Below are 19,258 nucleotides of genomic sequence, written 5' to 3'. Positions count from 1 at the left end.
GAGACAGAGACCAGGGGCTCTGTATGTACCTATAAAATTACCTTTGGTGATGGCGACAGCGGCAGATTACAGATATATACAGTAACAGAGTAAAGGTAAATATGAACTAATTTGAAATACCTTGCGCAGGAGAAAGGTGGGCAGTGAGTTTGCTGTGTGTATTAACCCTGCTTGCATACAAGTCACGTGCTCACACGTGTGCTGTTCGTGACAGATGGTATATTGGGATTGATTGAGGGGGGATATTTTTTATTTTAGGGTCCATACATAGAGGAAAGTGAATCTACTCGACAGCTGTGTGTATTAACCCTTGTCCCACATCTATGATAGGTCACCTGCTCACAGGTGTGCCATAGTGACAACCATTCTATTTTCTGGTATTTATATCTTTACCTTGTTCATTTTCATCTATTTTCTTCCCATTTCTGCACTATACAGAGGTTTCCCTACAGCCCCCTCCTCCCCTCCCTTTTCCCACTTCCTTATTTCCATTCTTACCTTACCTGCCTTCTTCATACAGTATTTCTGCTTCCACCCCCAATCTGTCTTTCTACCCCAATCATTTTCCTCGGATCACACTCCTTTCTACCTTCTCCTATGTTTGTTGGCAATATTTTGTGTTTATAAGTAATATAACCTGCTTTTTGGATGAGAAAATATACCACTTAACAGATGACACATCACATTACACGTCAAGAGACGTATTTCAGTGCAATCAAGTGTAAAAGTCGTTAAAGAGAGAGAGAAGAGGGACCAGAATTATGTTCTAACGTGATTAAGAATGTACACAGTAGTGGAGAGGAACAGTAGAATGTCTGACTGTGTGGTCAACGCCACAGTTCATTTGGCACAGTTTCCAGTTCTAGAGGTACAGTCAATGGAAATTGTACATTGCATACAGTATATGTAACTGGTACATGCGCCCAACCTGTCACTTTTACTGGGATTCTATAACAATGACTGGCCTAGGGAGGATTTGTTCCTATAAGGTACACCTAGTTTGGCATAGGTTTTTGATGTCAGGGTATCAATGTGCATCCCAAATGTTAAATGGGAGTCAAACCATACGCCCAGATATTTAAAACAAGAATGGTGTTAGAGTTGGCTCTGATCTGTACGGTATATCCATCATTGGAAGCTTTTGAAATTTAGCCTGGGTCCCAAATGCCATGGTTACAGTCTTGTCAGTGTTTAAAAACAGTTTGTTTTTGGAAATACAGTTTTTAAGTCTCGAAAATTCAGATTGAAGCATGTGTCCAAGGTCGGAGAGACTAGGGCTGTGTGCATATAAACTTGTGTCATCCGCATACATGTGTATTTAAGCTGTGGGAAGATCATTGATGAAGATCGATAAGAGGTAGGGGCCCAGAACAGAGCCTTGCGGAACACCGCAGGTGACATCCAACGGGTTGAAATTAGAGTCCAAGGAAGACACAAATTGGGATCTACCCATATACGTAGAAATGAAACCAGTTTAAAGCATGTTCCCTATTTCAGAGCTCTGAACTTTATTTAACAAGAAAACATGATCAACAGTATCAAAAGCCTTTGTAAAATCTAGGAATATTGCACCAGTGAGTTGTCCCATTTCCATTCCACACTGGATCTCATTGCAAACTTTTAGAAGAGTACCTAATGGAGAAGGTGGGGGTTAGGAAGGAAATGAGCTGCAACCCTATCACAGATATTTTAACTATATGTATACTAAGTGAAGGACTTAACCTATAGACCAGAGGTATCCTTATGAATATACCTACTATAATAATAGTAGTAGATTTAAAGAGAGATTTGTATCTTATTTCCTGGCAAGCATTTGTGACGACTGCACGATTCAATTATGCTCATTAAGCAATTAAATATTGCATCCAAACAGGGTGGGGATCTATATCAATTAACCGACCTCTGGATTCAAATCGGTTATACCATCCACCCCAACACTGTTCTTACACCAATATCATACTTTAGTCTCTATATCTACCTCTAAATAGGCTTACAGTAGGTAGTCCTTTCACACTTTGTTAGTCTGTTCGTTTATACACATTATATTTTAACTACAGATATCAACAAAGAGTATTTTTACTTTCAACCATATTTCACACTTGGGTAACAGAGTGCTACTCTAGCAGAGTTCTTTTCTCCTTGGTCTCACCAATCTTTTAGAAGGGTAGTTACTGTGGAGTTTTTGGGGTAAAAGCCAGATTGGAATTGGCTAACAACCTTTGTTTTGGTTTACTAATCTCTTAATTGGGAGTCTACAAATGTTTCCATGACTTTAGATAGTATTGGGAGAAGAGAGATTGGTCTGTATTTGGAAACAGTTTTTTGTCTCCACTTTGAAGATTGGGACAACTCTGGCAGTTTTCCAGGTCTTAGGGATATGGCCTGCAGACAGGATAGAGTTGATTAGGGAAGCAAAGTGCTATGGCAATGTCTGGGACACCGAGACGTAGGAACTTTGAGTGCAGTAGGCCGGGTCCATATTGGCTGCTTAGTTTAAATTTGATGGGTGCTTGTGTAATCAATTCTTCAGATACTGGGACAAATTGAAAATTGTGGGCAGTGTTAGAGGGTGGAGCAATAGAGGTACTCACAGAGTGAGGTTCATGTTTATAGTTTGGGGTACGCTTTTCTAATTGGCAAGTAGCACACGACACAAAGTAAGTGTTCATTGAATACATTTGCAATGTCAGTATTATTTGTCATAGTAATATCATCCTTAATGATATTACATGGTTGTTGATGGCTAGAAGGCTGGAATATATTGTTACACAACATTAAGGACAGCGCTCTTACAATACTGATAGGGGGTATCAATATTAGTACTCAAATAAATTGATAGTCCCAATATGTAACATTAAGACCGCAGTTCTAAATGGGGACATTTAAAGATGAATGATTATGGCTAAAAGATAAAATTACACTATTGTCCATATAATGTTATAAGTCCATACAATAAACAGAAAATAAAAACCACAATATTCCTTTGGAGATTTAGGCTGCTTTCTTCGCGGGGTAAACCTGCATCAATCTGGGAAAGGAAAAAAGAAAGCGCACCCTCCTAGTGAAATATTGTATGGACAATTTAATTTAAAAAAAGGTTAAAATCTGCAAATATTGCACTCACAAATCTAGAAAGGTAACCGGCATGTATGAGTGTTTACATATTGCTGATGACCTTCCAGAAGTTTGCTGGATTTGAAGCTTTCTGTAGATTGTCTTGTTGGCCTTGTGCGTATATTCCGCAGGCATGTGTAGTGATTCAGATCCTTGGTAGTGCCAGTTACTTTGTAGCTTTTCCACAAGGCATCCCTGAAATGGAAAAGAGCAATAAGGTCAGTTGTAACCCACAGGAGGTTGCACACCCCCCCCCCCCCCCTCATAATCTTATTCTAGGTAGTGTAGCATGGATATCACAGAGTTTTAAGAACTCTATTTGTAAATAATCAAGTGGAAAATCAGGGTCAGGTATCAAGTAGATTCTGTACCGTAGGCCCTTTTAGTGCGAGGGCAAAGGCCGCAATCACTGCACAGTTTCTTCCTTATGTTCCTGACACTAAAGTAAAATGGGAAAGCGTCCCTATCTAAGGGGCCTTCCCTGAAGCAGCCACAAGCTACATCTGATTGGGGTCTATCTGGGACCTCAGGGATTCTCTGGCCTAGTCTGAGTGCCTCTGACACTCAGACCCTACCTTCCCATTGTCTGTCCTGGCTCCAACTGAACTCCTCGCGCTCTAAGCGTGCCAAATTAGCAACTGTTGCAGGGGAATCCTGGCAGCCCTATTGGCTGAGCTGCGCCACCTGATCTGGCGGCCCCAGGGGATTCTGGGATATGCAGTTCCCCTGTGGAGCTATATATAACATGGCCCCCTCTCTTCAGAGTCCCCTTCGCATGCGCGAGCTTCCTGCTCTCCACCGGGACGTCGGGATCCTTCTGCACATACGCGCCTTTCTGTCATGGCGGCCCCCGCTAGCCGAATGCGCTGCGGAGACTCCAGTGCAACGGAGCTCCCTCTCCCTGCTCGCAACCGCAATCTCCTGTGCCGGGTCCGCCTGCCATTCCGGCGGCACCCGACACCTCCCTACAGCCTCCCCCTTCCCCGCATCGGAGGTAAGGGGGGGGGGGGGCAGGGGGACACGGCTACATTAACAAAAAAATATATATATTTCATGTGTACTCATATTTTTGTTTATCAATATCACCTCTACAAAGGCTGCAACACACACCCCCCTCAAACAGCAGGGTGGTTAGGGTTCTCTTTCAGGATATCCCAGCTTCAGCACAGGTGGATCAATCCGTACCCGACCCTCTGATTGAGCCACCTGTGCTGAAGCTGGGATATCATGAAAACCTGACCTGTTCGGGGGGGTAGGGGACACTTGAGGACTGGGTTTGAACACCCCTGATGTAACCCATTTTCTTTTAGCTATGGGCCTTGCTAGCATACTTCCACTTTCTAATATATGTTCTTATCATTATCAGGCACCTTGACGGCCAAGAAAAGTGTCTGGTGGCTGTTCGCTTAAAGATGGAGTTGCACAAATAATCCTGTGTGTTATTATGGCTTTCTAGGGATTTCATGTAACTTCATTCCCACGTGAATTTATTTTATAAAGAAACACTGCCACCCTGTGGACTATTTATTAACTTCAGACCTTTCAACTAAAAGGTTTTTTTGTTTGCTGCACTTTTTACCTCGTCTGCATTTCTTCCACATCTCTCCTCATAATGGGGTAAATTAGAAACACAATTACATTCAGAAAATAATTTTGATTCCAATAGGAATATATAAAAAAAAAATACTGATAAATGCAGTTGGATATTACAATCTAAAACATTACACACATTAATTAAATATAAAAATGATGTAGACACCATATAAATAAATTAAAGAGCCCATTAGAAGTGGACTGGCATTCTTTGCTGTTCTGTAAACCCTTCTCACATGTCCAAACCACATCTAAACAGCTTTTCTAGAAACGGTTTCACTCTGGCTCTTACAATCCGATTGGCGTTGCCGTCAGTGACATCACACAGAGACCTGCGCTTCTAAAGGCCCTGCGCAATTCCCCACAACAGTTTAACTGATTGCCAGGGAAGAGCGCGGGGCCCCCGTCGGCTTTGCCTCATCTCAGTGACGCCGTGGCGACACGTTCCCATGACAATGTAACGTAACAGCATCGCGTTGCCATGATAAAGTGACACCGCTGAGATGTACAGATACCGGAGCAGGCAAGAGGCCCGCACTCTCCCGTGGCACAGAGTCCCGCTTTATTTCAAGCCGGCTCTGCCAATCGGTCAAAAAAGCGTCCGACTTACATTTTTGCCCGCAACTGCCGTTCTCGTAGCTCCGTTAACACCACCTAAAGGGGGGCAAGATTGGTGTTCCCAGTTACATCCACAGCCGGAAATATGGGTTTGGCTGGAAGAGCAAAACCCATAAATCAGACAGGGGTGGTGTTAGCACCACCTAATTTAGCTTCTAAAGCCCGTACACGCCGGGCGCTTTAGCTGTTAAACCGCGCGGTTTGTGACTTTTTTTTAGATGCTCTTTTAGAAGAAGCGGTTTGAAATAGAGAATAGGGTTTTTTTCCGCTACTACTGAACATAAAAATCCATACTGTTTGGCAAGGACAACTTCGGAGCAACCAGAATAAGTCCATGAGTCTTGAAGAAAAACACATTTCACTTTTAAATAAGGGATTACATTTTGCTCTAACAATTTAAACAAATGTCAGACTTGTATAAATACAGAAATATATATGGCGACTGTATGCTTAAACAATATATTTTTTTTCAGCACAGACACATAGAATAGAGAAAATGGTCAAAATCACCCAATTTCAGATAATGTTGCTAAGTATATTTAAACCTCCCTCAAAATTAAATGAAAAATGTTTCCCCTCCAAAGCCCTTTATAGAAACCTTCCACACATTTGTAGAAGATAATATTGAAAAATTAGAAATGTAAAATAACTATTTAAAAAAATAAAAAATATATTCAAATGCAAGTTAGAAGCCCCAAACGACCATTCAAAAAATGAAACTATAGTCATAAAACCAGCGGAAAGGGAGGGGGAATTGTCCTTTTAGACAAAGTAGACTATTTAAAAGAGTCACATAGACTTCTGGGAGATATTAATACATACACATTGATAGAAAACAATCCAACTAAACTTTCTGAATGAGATTACCATACTTTTGGATGAAGGGATATCCAAAGAGATTATATATAGAATGTGAGTCTTGAAAATTAGCTATGCAATTATAATAATTAATAGTATAAAAACGATGAACTAAAACGATACCCCTGATGAAGCCTTGAGGTAAAACGCGTTGGGATTGGAACCTGTAAGACTTCCATAGTTGATTCTTTCACTGCGTCCTCACAGATGGAATTTTCACACCCCCTGTAACTAACGAGCAGACAAGCGTGGTTCATTTCATAGCCGATCAAGGACTCCGTCCCGGTGCCATTTCTTCACACACACAACTAGCCACAATACCGGAAGAAGAAAAGGAAGGCATGATTCTCCCTGAAGGTGTGTTCCAGGAAAGAAGCAGATGGGAACAGAATGGCCGCTGCCAAGACTTTTTGGACCCTGCTACAACGTTAAGGGTAATAGGGAAGAGGCATACCGGTCTGCTAAAAAGCATTGTATTTACCCTGTACAAAACTCAAGACATGCGTTTCTGAGTGCAATAATCTGTTTTTCTTACATTTATAAATTAAACTGTATTACACTATGGCAGTTATTTTAAATGTTTTTAAAGTTTTAAAAAAGAATGATGGCAAGTTATCTCTTTATAAAAGATCTGTATATCTTAAGATGACATCAATAGAGGGTCACGTAGAGCAAAATAAACATCTGAGAGAAAAGAAAGAAATATACAGAGAAATTACTGTTTAATAATGAGAAGATAAATGTGAGTTTAATTCTAGCCATCTCTTCTACAGCCTCTTGTTTCTCCTTTGTCCCCATCTTTCACTGTATAACCCTGTTTTTTTAATGTAACCATGTATTTTTTTTTATAACTCTGTGCCCAGGACATACTGTACTTGAAAACGAGAAGTAACTCTCAATGTATTCCTTCCTGGTAAAACATTTTTATAAATAAATAAATATTATAAATAAATCTTTTATTTTTTCCTTCGCTCCATACGCCAGAGGAAATCTTCTCTCGTAAAGCAACAGCAAGTTGCTAAAAAAATAAGAACATTTATTTAAATACGCAGAGTGGTATTTACCAGGAGACAGAAGCCCAACTTTTTGTATTTATTTATAAAATGGTTTACCAGGAAGTAAAAGTTCACCTTTCCTGTCTTGCCTTCAAATTCTTTATGGGCAAGCTACCCAGCTACCTGAACAAGCTCCTCACCCCTACCACTTGCAGCACTTATCACCTGAGATCAGACTCAAAAAGACTGTTCATGGTCCCAAGTCTCAACAAAGTATCCGGCCGCTCTTCCTTCTCTTACCGTGCACCCCAAAACTGGAACAACCTACCAGAGACTCTTACATCCACCACCTAAGTCTAAGTTCTTTCAAATCTAAGGCTGTCACACACTTTAATCTGGTCTGTAACTGTTTCATACGCCCATAACATATATTATCTTTAACTGTGCATGCAATGTCTTGTGTATAATGTATACCCTGCTCATTATGTAACTGTATTTGTAAACATGTATTATTTGTCTTAACTCTGTGCCGAGGACATACTGGAAAACGTGAAGTAACTTTCAATGTATTACTTCCTGGTAAAATATTTTATAAATAAATAAATAAATAAGTAATACATTGAGAGTTACTGTACCTCTCGTTTTCAAGTATGTCCTGGGCACAGAGTTATAACAATACAACGTTTCGGTATAAGCCTTTGTCAAGTGCACAAATGAAATAGTGAACAGACAATAGGGTTTAAATACCCTCACTGTGCCCGTGAAATGCCTCCCGCTCCAAACACAGTGCGACCTGTCGGGTTGGAGGTGTCAGAAGACAATTGGTATATTTGTGAAATCAGTTGTAAAGAAACGCAGCATGAAGCATAAATAAATCACATCTATATTATCTATAAAAGACCGCTGGGATCTAAACATGAACCTCCGGTGCAGGGCGGGAGAGAATCAATACCTCAGCATGATAAAAATACTAAAAACAAAGACGCCCGCACAAATCCTTAGTTATCAGTACATAAAAGCTGCTCTACATTAATACATAAATCCGTGGACCAAAGGAAGTAGTTTATCCGGATCCATACCCACAAAAGAAACATTTCCATCTCTAGTAATAACCCCCGTTACCTCAATAGAGACTGTCTAGTTATTTGTTTAACCCTTTCTTTGATCGGAGTCATAGACGTGACCAGATTTACCGTTTTCCGAGCCACAATCACTTGTGGTGCTGTTACCGTGGTCCCGAAAATAGCCAGGACTAACGCTGCCGGGGTTCTTGCTTTTGAATGGGGCCTCCGCCGTCTTAATCCTTCACATCAACCATACAGTCTGAAGGAGCTGTGTAGAGGTCCACGGCACATTCAGAAGCAGTCTCTGTGAGTGCCGTGTCTCTGCCCCCAGCTCCCGCCCCCCCCCCCCCCGCCGCCGCCGCCGCCGCCGCCGCCGCCGCCTACCTTCATCCGCAGATGACGCTGCGTGGGCGTGTGACGTCAGGTTACATGGTGCCGCAGCGTCTATTGACGCCGCGTTGCCATGGCGACGCAACACAGACGGCTGAATCCCGGTAAGTAAACAGTTGCAGGGGCCTCACACGATCCCCCAGCATTTAATTTAAATGCCTGGGGGAAGAGCACGGAGCCTCTGCAACTGCCCACACCCCCCCAGCACAATCTCCCGCCCCCCCTGGGGGTCGCGCCCCCCAACTTTGCGCACCGCTGATATACATCATCAAGCAATTGGACAGACACAGAGACCGCTTCTTACCTTCAGAGTTGATCTGGGAGACGCGGCACTCAAGGAGACTGCTTCTGTGTGCCATGTACAGAGGCCGTGTGCGGTCCTCCAACATTTCATTTAAATACCTTGGGGAAGCACACGGGGCCTTTGTAACCGCAACACCCCCGCCCCCCCATCCCCCACAAAAATCCACGCACCCCCCCAGTTTGCACACCCCTGTGCTAGATCAATACTCTGTAAATACAAATATAGGATAAGTATCCGTCGTCTCAATTTTACATAGGTTGCACTCGATGGGCATATGTTTTTCTAAAAGGCGCCATAGCAAACAATGGTATTTTTAACTTAGATTCATTTGGAGTTGTTTTTGTTACAATGTTTCAGATTGCAAACCTTAATATACAGTACAGCCCGGCAGGTTAGGAAAATGAGTGTGCCAAACGGCTGTAACAGATCCTGAATTTCCTTGGTAAAGTTACCAGCACTGCTCATAACTGATGAACGTTTTAGCCAGTGATGTGTATCAGTGATATAAAGACATATACTGAGCCTTCACCTCATAACATTATACTGTATCTATCTTCCAGGTTATTCTCTCTCTTGCACAGTGTGTGAGTATAGTGCTGGTACGTCCTGCACAGGCCCCTCTACATCCTGCCCAGCTGATCATGTTTGCATGTCTTCGTACACGGTGACCACAGGAGGTATGCTGTATATGTCAATGACTTTAAAGCATTATTGTTCTCTTATTACAGAGGAAAGCAAATTAGATACATTGCATGTTATTCAACAGGAGAGGAAGAGAGACAGAAAATGTTAAGTTACAGTGAGAGCTCCTTGAGGCCAGCGCCACATTGTATAAAGAACAGTACATAGCCATTATTCTATGTGTTAACATCACTATTGTGTAGTAACAGATTAACCATGTCATTATCAAAGTGGGTGCAGTTATGTGCTGTATCTCTTTCTGTCAGTTAACAAGAATACTCTTTTCATACTTTGTCAATAGGCGGGAAAGAGAAAAGTAAAGTCTTTGTCAGAAACTGTGCGTCACAAAATGTGTGTGTAATATCTGGGAGTGTTAGCATTCCTGACCACAAGACCAGCACGGGAACCTCCTGTTGTACCACTGACAACTGCACTCCTCCCATACCCACCTGTAAGTGCCTCAGTGTCATTATTTACTGTACCTAACTGTCTGTGCTACCTCCAAATACTCTATATGTGCCATACTGAATTTGTACCTGTCCCTTTTATGTTACAGTACTTGTGCCACATGTCTTTAACTGCTTAGTTGTTGCTTGCATTAAACGAAGCTACATACAAGTGCATGTCACCATGCAAAGTCACATCTGTATAAGAAATAACCCTGTATCTCACTGGTTTTATTTCTTGTAGGTTTATACCAGTTAATTCCAATATGGGGTTTTCTCACTATTCTTTCCTATGTCAGCTCACTCACCTCACTGGTTCATTACACAATAGTTACGTTGCACAGAAACTCGTTGCTGTCTCATTGCAGTTGGGATAAATGTAATGTTACTGTACAAACATTGTTCAATGTCTCACTACACTAGGTGGTTACACTGCACAGGTGTTTCTCACTGTCTCTACCCTACTATTATACTGCAAGTACTATGCCAATTTATTTATACAATTACCATGACATTAATTGCTTTAAACTATTATACTGCATGGGCACATACACTGTATACCCATTGATATCACAATGTATGGGTAACAGTTTTTTTACTCCTCAGTCAATACTTTTTGACTAGTATTATTATTATTATTATTATTATTATTACTACTACTAACTAGCTAAAGTGCCCAAATTCACATGGGTTGCAATAATCAAAATGACTAATGCCCGTCAAAATAATGGGTTTGAGTTTATTTGATTAAACGCTTGAGTATCAGCATGCATTACCTCTGTGACATTTTCTTCCCCCACATTCTCTCTCTTTCCCACCTTTTCTTCCCCCCATGACTCTCCCCCTACTATCCTCCCCTCCCTTCACTTTCCTTTTGTACCTTATAATGTCCCCATTTCTTTCCACCTCTCCCTCATCCAGCATTTTTGCTTTTTCCTCGTGTCAACTAACTTCCTCTCTATCATCATCTGCTTCCTGTCTCAACTTCCTAGCTAAACAAAAACAAAATGGGCCCCTCACAAGTAGGAGGGAAGAAATCTCCTAAAGTTTGGCTCTGAGGCAAAACATATAAATGCATTAGAAAAAAACATCAAAATACTCCACTAATTGGACACATCTTACTAAAAACAATTCAAAACAATGGTAGGACTCCCTAAACATCACATGGCCTAAATCAATGACATAGTGAAAATCAACAGTTTATTATATAACCTTGTGGGTTCAGGGAGTATCCATATAGGAACTACCCGAGGAGTATACCCGAGTATAGTCACAAACACTGTGCAATAATAAACCTAAGCAACATTGTGTCAGAAGAACACAATATTGCCCAGAAAGGGCATTCAGCTACAGCTGTAAAAGTGTGCAAGTATTGATGAACCGGAAAATAGAATGAGAAAAAAAAGATTAATACCAGTATGAATTGTCTCAAAGGTAAGTCCATATATGGACTTTCATAAATATTGGAGCCACATATTCAAAAGCCAGTGAAATCTTCCCAAAGTTACAAGCAAAACATCCTGTGAGGTAGACACCAAGTGTCAAGGAGCCGTGGAGACGACCAAACAGGAACACACCCAACTTACGTTTCGCCAAATGCTTCGACTGGGGCGGAGCTTAGAGACGTGTCATACATATACATATACATATACACCTCATAACATACTGACGTCATCAACCCATTGATACATGTTAATAGACACCACATCGTTAAAAGAAACATAAGATACAGACAATAATACAACATGATTAAAGAAATCCAGTGAATAATAGTTCTTCAATTAAGCTTGTTTGTCTAACTGTATTTATAACACGCCTTCTCAGATCCCTAGAGGTCATGCCAATATAAAGTAAGCCATCATGTTCCGCTTGCTCTTTCATGAAAAAGTCAAAAATACTTTTTCTGACAATGCCCACAAACATACAGGACACCTACAAGCTCATATTGACTTATATTAGTATTAGGTACCCTTGAGATGTGTTCTGCCGTGTAGTGGGTCAAGGGCTTACAACACTTTGGCCAAAATGTTAAACTAAAAGACCATTTTATTTAATAGATATCTATACATATATATTTGGGCACTGTACCGTGTATAGGTTTCACTGGATGTGCACTGAGCTCTGTCTGTGTTTCATATTCTGTCTCTGGTTTTAAATGCCCATAAAGAGACAGTTTATAATTTGTGACTACATCAGTTGCCTACAGTAACTAAAAATGTGATCTATGGTTTGGTATGCTTCTGTGGCTTTCTTTATAGTGGCATGGCCTCTAGGGAACTGAGAAGGCGTCTTTTACAACATGCAAGTAGTGTTAGAAATTCTGCAACAGATATGAGTAAAGGCAAAAAAGTAACAAGTGTTTGCCAAACATTTCCTGCATTATCACCAAGTAACCGTGCGTCTCTACGAGGCTGTATTCTATCTGCGCTACTTTGCATATGATCAGGAATCCTACAGCCCAGAGGCACACAGAGCAGAGCATCACATTTAATGGACAAACAATGTGACTTCCACTAGACTTTTTGCTTGTCAAATACGTTAGTCTCCAGGATATGTCTATACTTATGTAATGTCAGTGCCGTGCAAAGTATTGTAGGTGTTATACATACAGATTTGGACGTCTTCTTCCAACACGTTAATTAAAATGATGCAAAGACAAATTGCAGATGATGCTTAATTATCACGGGCATGAAGTGTTCACAAAATAAGGGCAAAAAGAAATTTTCATAGCATCCGATTCTCTTCTTCACTTAAAGTGCCAGCTGCTAACGATGTAATGAATGGATTGATGTGTCCAACCTGCACCTCTGCAGACTCTGATGAGTGTTACACTACGGATACTATGGAATGCTCTGGGGATGAGAATATGTGTCTTCTCCAATCTACAGATACATCAGGTAATCACAAGAGGGCTTTAATACACTATTGCCGTCATTTCACTGCTCTCATTGGTTCTTTACACAATAGTCACATTACACTGATACTCCTTGAGCGCACAAACATTGCTCGGTAGCTTAGTGCAGTTGGTTACACTATAATATATGAAAAGCATTTGTATTTATGTAGTACCAACTATGAACACAGTACTTTACAAATGGGAGAATACAGTACAGGGAATTAGAATGCAATTAGTGCAACAAGCGTAACATGGGAAAAGAAAACCCTGCACCAGAGACTTTACAATTTAAGCAATTAAACGTCAGACATCTCTCACTCCTAACTATGCTGCAAAAACACAGGCTTAGAATTACACCTTAACCCTAACAAAAAAATACCAATACAGGTCACGGCCTCACTACAATGCACTGAAATGGTATCCTAAGGTTTCCTTATAGTTATACTACTCACTGCTTCACTATAACGCACAGATACTACTCACTGCTTCACTCTAACGCACCGACACTACTCACTGCCTCACTATAACGTACAGACACTACTCACTGCCTCACTATAACGTACAGACACTACTCACTGCCTCACTATAATGCATCGACACGCTATCCTAAGGTTTCCTTATAGTTACACTACTCACTGCCTCACTATAACGTACAGACACTACTCACTGCCTCACTATAATGCACAGACACTACTCACTGCATCACTATAACGCACCGACACTACTCACTGCCTCACTATAACGTACAGACACTACTCACTGCCTCACTATAATGCACAGACACTACTCACTGCCTCACTATAATGCACAGACACTGCCTCACTATAATGCACAGAAATGCTATACTACTCACTGCTTCACTATAATGCACATACACTACTCACTGCCTCACTAGAATGCACGGGCACTACTCAATGCCTCACTATAACGTACAGACACAACTCACTGCCTCACTATAATGCACAGACACTACTCACTGCCTCACTATAATGCACAGACACTACTCACTGCATCACTATAACGCACAGACACTACTCACTGCCTCACTATAATACACAGACACTACTCACTGCCTCACTATAATGCACAGATACTACTCACAGTGTCACTGTCATATACATTAGTAGTAACACAAAAAATGTAGGTGTTGTTCATAAAAATTGATCTTGCAATATTGTACACCACTGGGCATGCAGCAGCGGTATAGCTACTGTTCTGGATGCCGAGGCACGTCCCAAGTGCCACAGCTCAGAGGGGGGAGGGGGCTGGAACGGAGTCGGGGCCCCTCCTCTGGAGTCTTGATGTCCCCCCCACCCCCATGTGATTATAGAGGCCCCATGCTCTTCCCCTCAGCAATGAAACTGATTGACGCAGAGAGAGCGGGCCTCTGTAACACAGTAGCCCTACTCCATGACGTCACGGCGACACAACGTCACATGGTGAATAATTGCTATGGAGATGGTGACATCATGACGTCACCAGGGGGCCCTTAAGGCCTAGTTACACCACTGGCATGTAGATGTGTTATTAACATCTTACATCTCTGAAGTTCAAAATAAAATAGAGACATTTATATTATACCTTTATTAAAATAACTTTTTTTTTGCTTTGATCAACTACTAACTAAATTTTCTGAGGAATATAGCAAACCTTAGAATTGCTTTATAGCTTTTTGATTTAGTATAGATTTGTATAAAAAAAACGAAAAGTAGTGACAATGGATTTAACCATTCATCATCTGAAATATTTGATCATATTAGACCTTGGGGGATTTCATTATTATTTGAGTCATTATTAGCCAACATGGATTAGGCTATTAAACACAAGCCTCATATAAGTAGTCACTGTCTCTTAAAATATAAATCAGCAGTGGCATCTACAGTGCACGACCCATGCTCACTCCACTGCGAGTGCTTATCATGGCTAATCTGGAAAAATATTGCAAACTTTTTACGAGTTGACGGCACTGGGGTTGCAATGGAATTACTCTTATGTACAATATTTGTTTCTCCACAGGATCCATATCAAGCACAGTGGCCATTCGTGGTTGTGCCACTGAAAGTATCTGCAATGTTGGCAGGCAATCCTTGAGCAACGGTGATAAAAACATGGAGGTGAAAACTAATTGCATCAAAGGAGGTATTGGCCTCCACCCAGGCTTTTTCTTTCCAGCTGTTATTGCTCTTATGCTGATATAATTATTGATTTAGCAAAATTGTAAAGAAGCCTGTACGATGTATTCCTCCTGTTACCCACTGATAATGTTTTACTTTCTGTGCACATGTAAATTCAGATTATTAGATGTTCGTCCTGCAATTAATTCTTGTGAATGACAAAAATATATAGATTTTAACATGAAATATTGTATATACTGTAACAGTTATTTTCAACATAGTATGAACTGTGGAACTGCCTACAAATGTATTGTGACACTAGGGACTCATCCTTGGTATTTCAAAATAATATAGCTACTGTATACTTTTCCAGGCAATTTTTATAATTAAGAGCTTTCCATAATATATTTGGATTGTGAAAAGTTAAACATTTGCAATTACCAAATATTCCTCAGGGTACCTTGTGCTAGCTGCCAATGAATCCCGTGGGTTCCACAGAACACAGGCTGAAAATCACTGACATATTGCATTTAAGTAATAATTCTAATTTCACTGTCATGTACATTTGACAAAGAAATGTGAGGTTTTGAAAACTCTGTGCTGTACATTGTAACTTCATCTATGAAAAACTGTAATGTTGGTTCAATAAAAGGTATCACAACCTACAGTACATCAAATCTACTTTTCTCCTGGAACAATATATCTACAAGAAATTCAAACTACTGTACATTATGTGCCGTCCAAAGTTATATAATCACATATCTACCACTTTACCTCGTTAGTACTGTATCTGTTTTGTATCCTGTACCTAATGAATACCAGCTACACCTATTATACCTATTTTATATGATTAGGAAGCCTGGTGTGATAATTATAAAAATCCAATCCCGTTGTGCCATAACCCCACACTCATGTCATAATCCCGTCTCGTCTCAATTTAGCCCCACCCCTTTATGTAATAAAACAACCCCTAGCAGACTCTTGCTCACCTGCTCGGAGGTGAGAAGGGATCTCACGCAAGTGTGAGACCACTTCCCCTACTCAGATGTGTGGGACCCTTAATACACTTTTTTTTTTTAACTCTTACCTAACCTCTTGTTAGTGCATCCTAAGAGAGAGCTCTGATATCCTCAGAAGAGCCCAATCTTCTTATATGTAGTTTAGCAAATGACATTCATCAGAAACCTTGTTGATAAGAGATCCGCAGCAGCCATACTGTAGCTAGAAAGAAAGGTGGATAAGTGAGCAACATTTTAATAGAAAATGGAATGTAGAACAATGGATATACTGCTAGATAATAGCACTATGACATTTCCAAAATACTTGCGATATTTTTTAAAGGTGTTACAAAAAATGAACCAAATTTACAGCAGATCAAATAAAATGCAAGGATACAAATTAGAGTGCTATATTTCAAAGTCTCCCAGCTGCATAACTATGGCAAAAGAGGAGCCAAAAATGACCCCAGGTGTATTAAAGGCACCATAAAAAACAATGGGATTTTTAAATTTGTTACATTTGGTGTTGTTTTTTGTTTCAGATCGCAACCTCTAATATACAGCCCGGTAGGTTAGGAAAATGAGTTCGCCAATCGGCTGTAACATTCCATGAATTTCCCTGTAAAGTTACCAGCGCTGCTCTTAACGGAGGAGCGTTTTAGCCAGTGTTGTGTAACATTGATATAAAGCCATTTACTGAGCCTTCAACTCATAACATTCTATTTATCTTTCAGGGTATTCTCTCACATGTATAGGGTGTATAGATATGGCTGACACATCCTGCACAGGCTCCTCTATAAGCTGCCCTGCTGATAATGTTTGCCTGTCTTCATACACAGTGACCACAGTAGGTATGTTGTACTGTATGTCCATGACTTGTATGTATTAGTGAGGTTCTTCTATATCAGAGCAAAATAAATTAGATACATGGGAGAAGGAGCGGCTCAGTGAGTAAATACACTGATTGACACTGCATTTGCATCAGTTTGAACCTGGTTCAACTCCTGGTGTTGGCTCCTTGTGACTTTGGGCAAGTCACTTTATCTCCCTGTGCCTCAGGCACCAAAAAACATAGATTGTAAGCTCCACGGGGCAGGGACTGTGTCTGCAAAAATGTCTCTGTAAAGCACTACATAAAACTAGCAGTGCTATACAAGAACATGCTATTATTATTATTATTATTATTATTATTATTATTATTATTCATTTAATATCAGTCAATGGGAGAGAAAAAAAAGATATAACATATTAAGTTCTCTTTGAGAAACTGGAGCGGTCTCGAAGCCCTGGGACAGAATAATAATCAGATACGTATCACAGCTCTGAGGAAATAGCACGTGCCACAATACACTGTATAAAGTACATCGCCATGACGCGACGTGTTAACATCGATTGCAATAACTGATTAACCATTTCACTACCAAAGTGGGTGAAAGTTATGTGCTGTATCTCTGCTGTATGCTGTCAGTCAACAAGAATACTCTTTTCATACTTTGTCTATAGGCGGAATAGAAATAAGTACACTCTTTACCAGATCATGTGAGTTACAAAGCAAGTGTGACATGTCTGGGAGTATTATCATTCCTAACGGCAAGATCAAGACGACCACCTCCTGTTGTACCACTGACAACTGCACTCCTCCCATACCCACCTGTAAGTGCCTCTGTGTCATTATTTACTGTACCTAACTGTCTGTGCTACCTCCAGTAATATATCTGTGCCATACTGTATTTTTATATTTCCCTTTTGAGTTACTCACTGTATGTCAAATGTTCTTAAAAGCTTAGTTGTTGCTGGCATTACATGTACCTACATACTGTACATGGGAGAGACAGTAGGAGAAAAAAGCAGAGAGAGAGAGAGAAATTCAGGCCCAAATTTACAAAGTCATATCAATCCACGAGACACCTTCTAGCAGCAGAACACATCTGACGGCCCATTCAAGAGAATATACCAGAAGGGTCATTCAGGGCAGAGAGAAGTCTTGTGGAACAGTGCTGCATAGCAAATATGTATCTTATTGGCAAGAGAAAGAGAGATAGATGTGTAGCCCCTGCTACAAATATATTATACTGTGTACAATACAGAATTAATTTGCTCCACATGGTGCGATAAAGAAGGGAACACTGTCCCTGATCTGCCTGGCAACACAACAGAAGATATGGGATTGGATAAGAAGAAACCCAGATAGAATGTTGAAACAAACTGTCAGTTTGAATGACCCAGAGGGAGTCCAACTGCCAGTCTGAGACCGGACACAGAGGGAGTCCAACTGCCAGTCTGAGCTCAGACACAGAGGGAGTCCAACTGCCAGTCTGAGACCGGACACAGAGGGAGTCCAACTGCCAGTCTGAGCTCAGACACAGAGGGAGTCCAACTGCCAGTCTGAGACCGGACACAGAGGGAGTCCAACTGCCAGTCTGAGACCAGACAATGAGGGAGTCCAACTGCCAGTCTGAGACCGGACACAGAGGGAATCCAACTGCCAGTCCGAGACCAGACAATGAGGGAGTCCAACTGCCAGTCTGAGACCGGACACAGAGGGAGTCCAACTGCCAGTCTGAGACCAGACAAAGAGAGAGTCCAACTGCCAGTCTGAGACCAGACACAGAGGGAGTCCAACTGCCAGTCTGAGACCAGACACAGAGGGAGTCCAACTGCCAGTCTGAGACCAGACACAGAGGGAGTCCAACTGCCAGTCTGAGACCAGACACAGAGGGAGTCCAACTGCCAGTCTGACACTCACAGATGATGAAATACGAGGCTAGTCAGAGATTGCGTTATGAGGTGAATAGTCCACAGTAATTGAGAGGTCCAGATACTTGTTGGGCTGTTAAAAGTGATCAGATAACAGACAGGATGGAGGCCTTTTCCTGCAACTTAAGTATTTTTTACAAATTACACACGCACCTCACAAATGTTTAACCCTTAACAGACCTGCAACGCTAATACACACCAATAAGTGAGACAACAGCCCCCATACTGTGCTGGTAATAGTATTGGCCTAAGTTAGATCCACATCTAACACTGGGACTAATAAAATGGATATTAGCGCAGCGCCCTTGTTTATTGTGTATTGCAACTGTATATACTGTATGTATTATGGGATATTTATTTTCATAGTAAGTGAGATTGTGAAGGGGACATAAAGCAAATATATGCACAAGTCTCATCTGGTTTAATTCAA

The 19,258-nt window shown here is 41.0% G+C and overlaps 1 protein-coding gene and 1 long non-coding RNA gene across 3 annotated transcripts in view; one reads left to right on the top strand and one right to left on the bottom strand.

Moving 5' to 3' along the window:
* Window positions 1–19,258, top strand: part of LOC142497880 (uncharacterized) — a 241,803-nt gene that overhangs the window by 97,835 nt on the left and 124,710 nt on the right. The window contains exons 5-7 of the mRNA XM_075606279.1: window positions 14,976–15,098; window positions 16,806–16,922; window positions 17,575–17,724. Of these exons, the coding sequence (XP_075462394.1) occupies window positions 14,976–15,098; window positions 16,806–16,922; window positions 17,575–17,724 (390 nt within the window). The remainder of the gene's footprint in view (window positions 1–14,975; window positions 15,099–16,805; window positions 16,923–17,574; window positions 17,725–19,258) is intronic.
* On the bottom strand, window positions 1,339–19,110 carry LOC142497887 (uncharacterized). 2 transcript variants are annotated; one of them, XR_012802344.1, is made up of 4 exons: window positions 17,831–19,106; window positions 16,161–16,294; window positions 3,125–3,309; window positions 1,339–3,028 (listed from the first exon to the last, which is right to left on the bottom strand). It is a non-coding gene; the product is annotated as an uncharacterized LOC142497887 (long non-coding RNA). The 2 variants fall into 2 exon arrangements; XR_012802343.1 differs by having other exon boundaries at window positions 1,339–3,309; window positions 17,831–19,110.

Source organism: Ascaphus truei, chromosome 6 (genome assembly GCF_040206685.1).
Source record: "Ascaphus truei isolate aAscTru1 chromosome 6, aAscTru1.hap1, whole genome shotgun sequence".
Lineage (NCBI taxonomy): Eukaryota > Metazoa > Chordata > Amphibia > Anura > Ascaphidae > Ascaphus > Ascaphus truei.
The sequence above is the reverse complement of the archived record's forward strand: the minus strand, read 5'-3'. Positions and strand labels throughout refer to the sequence as shown.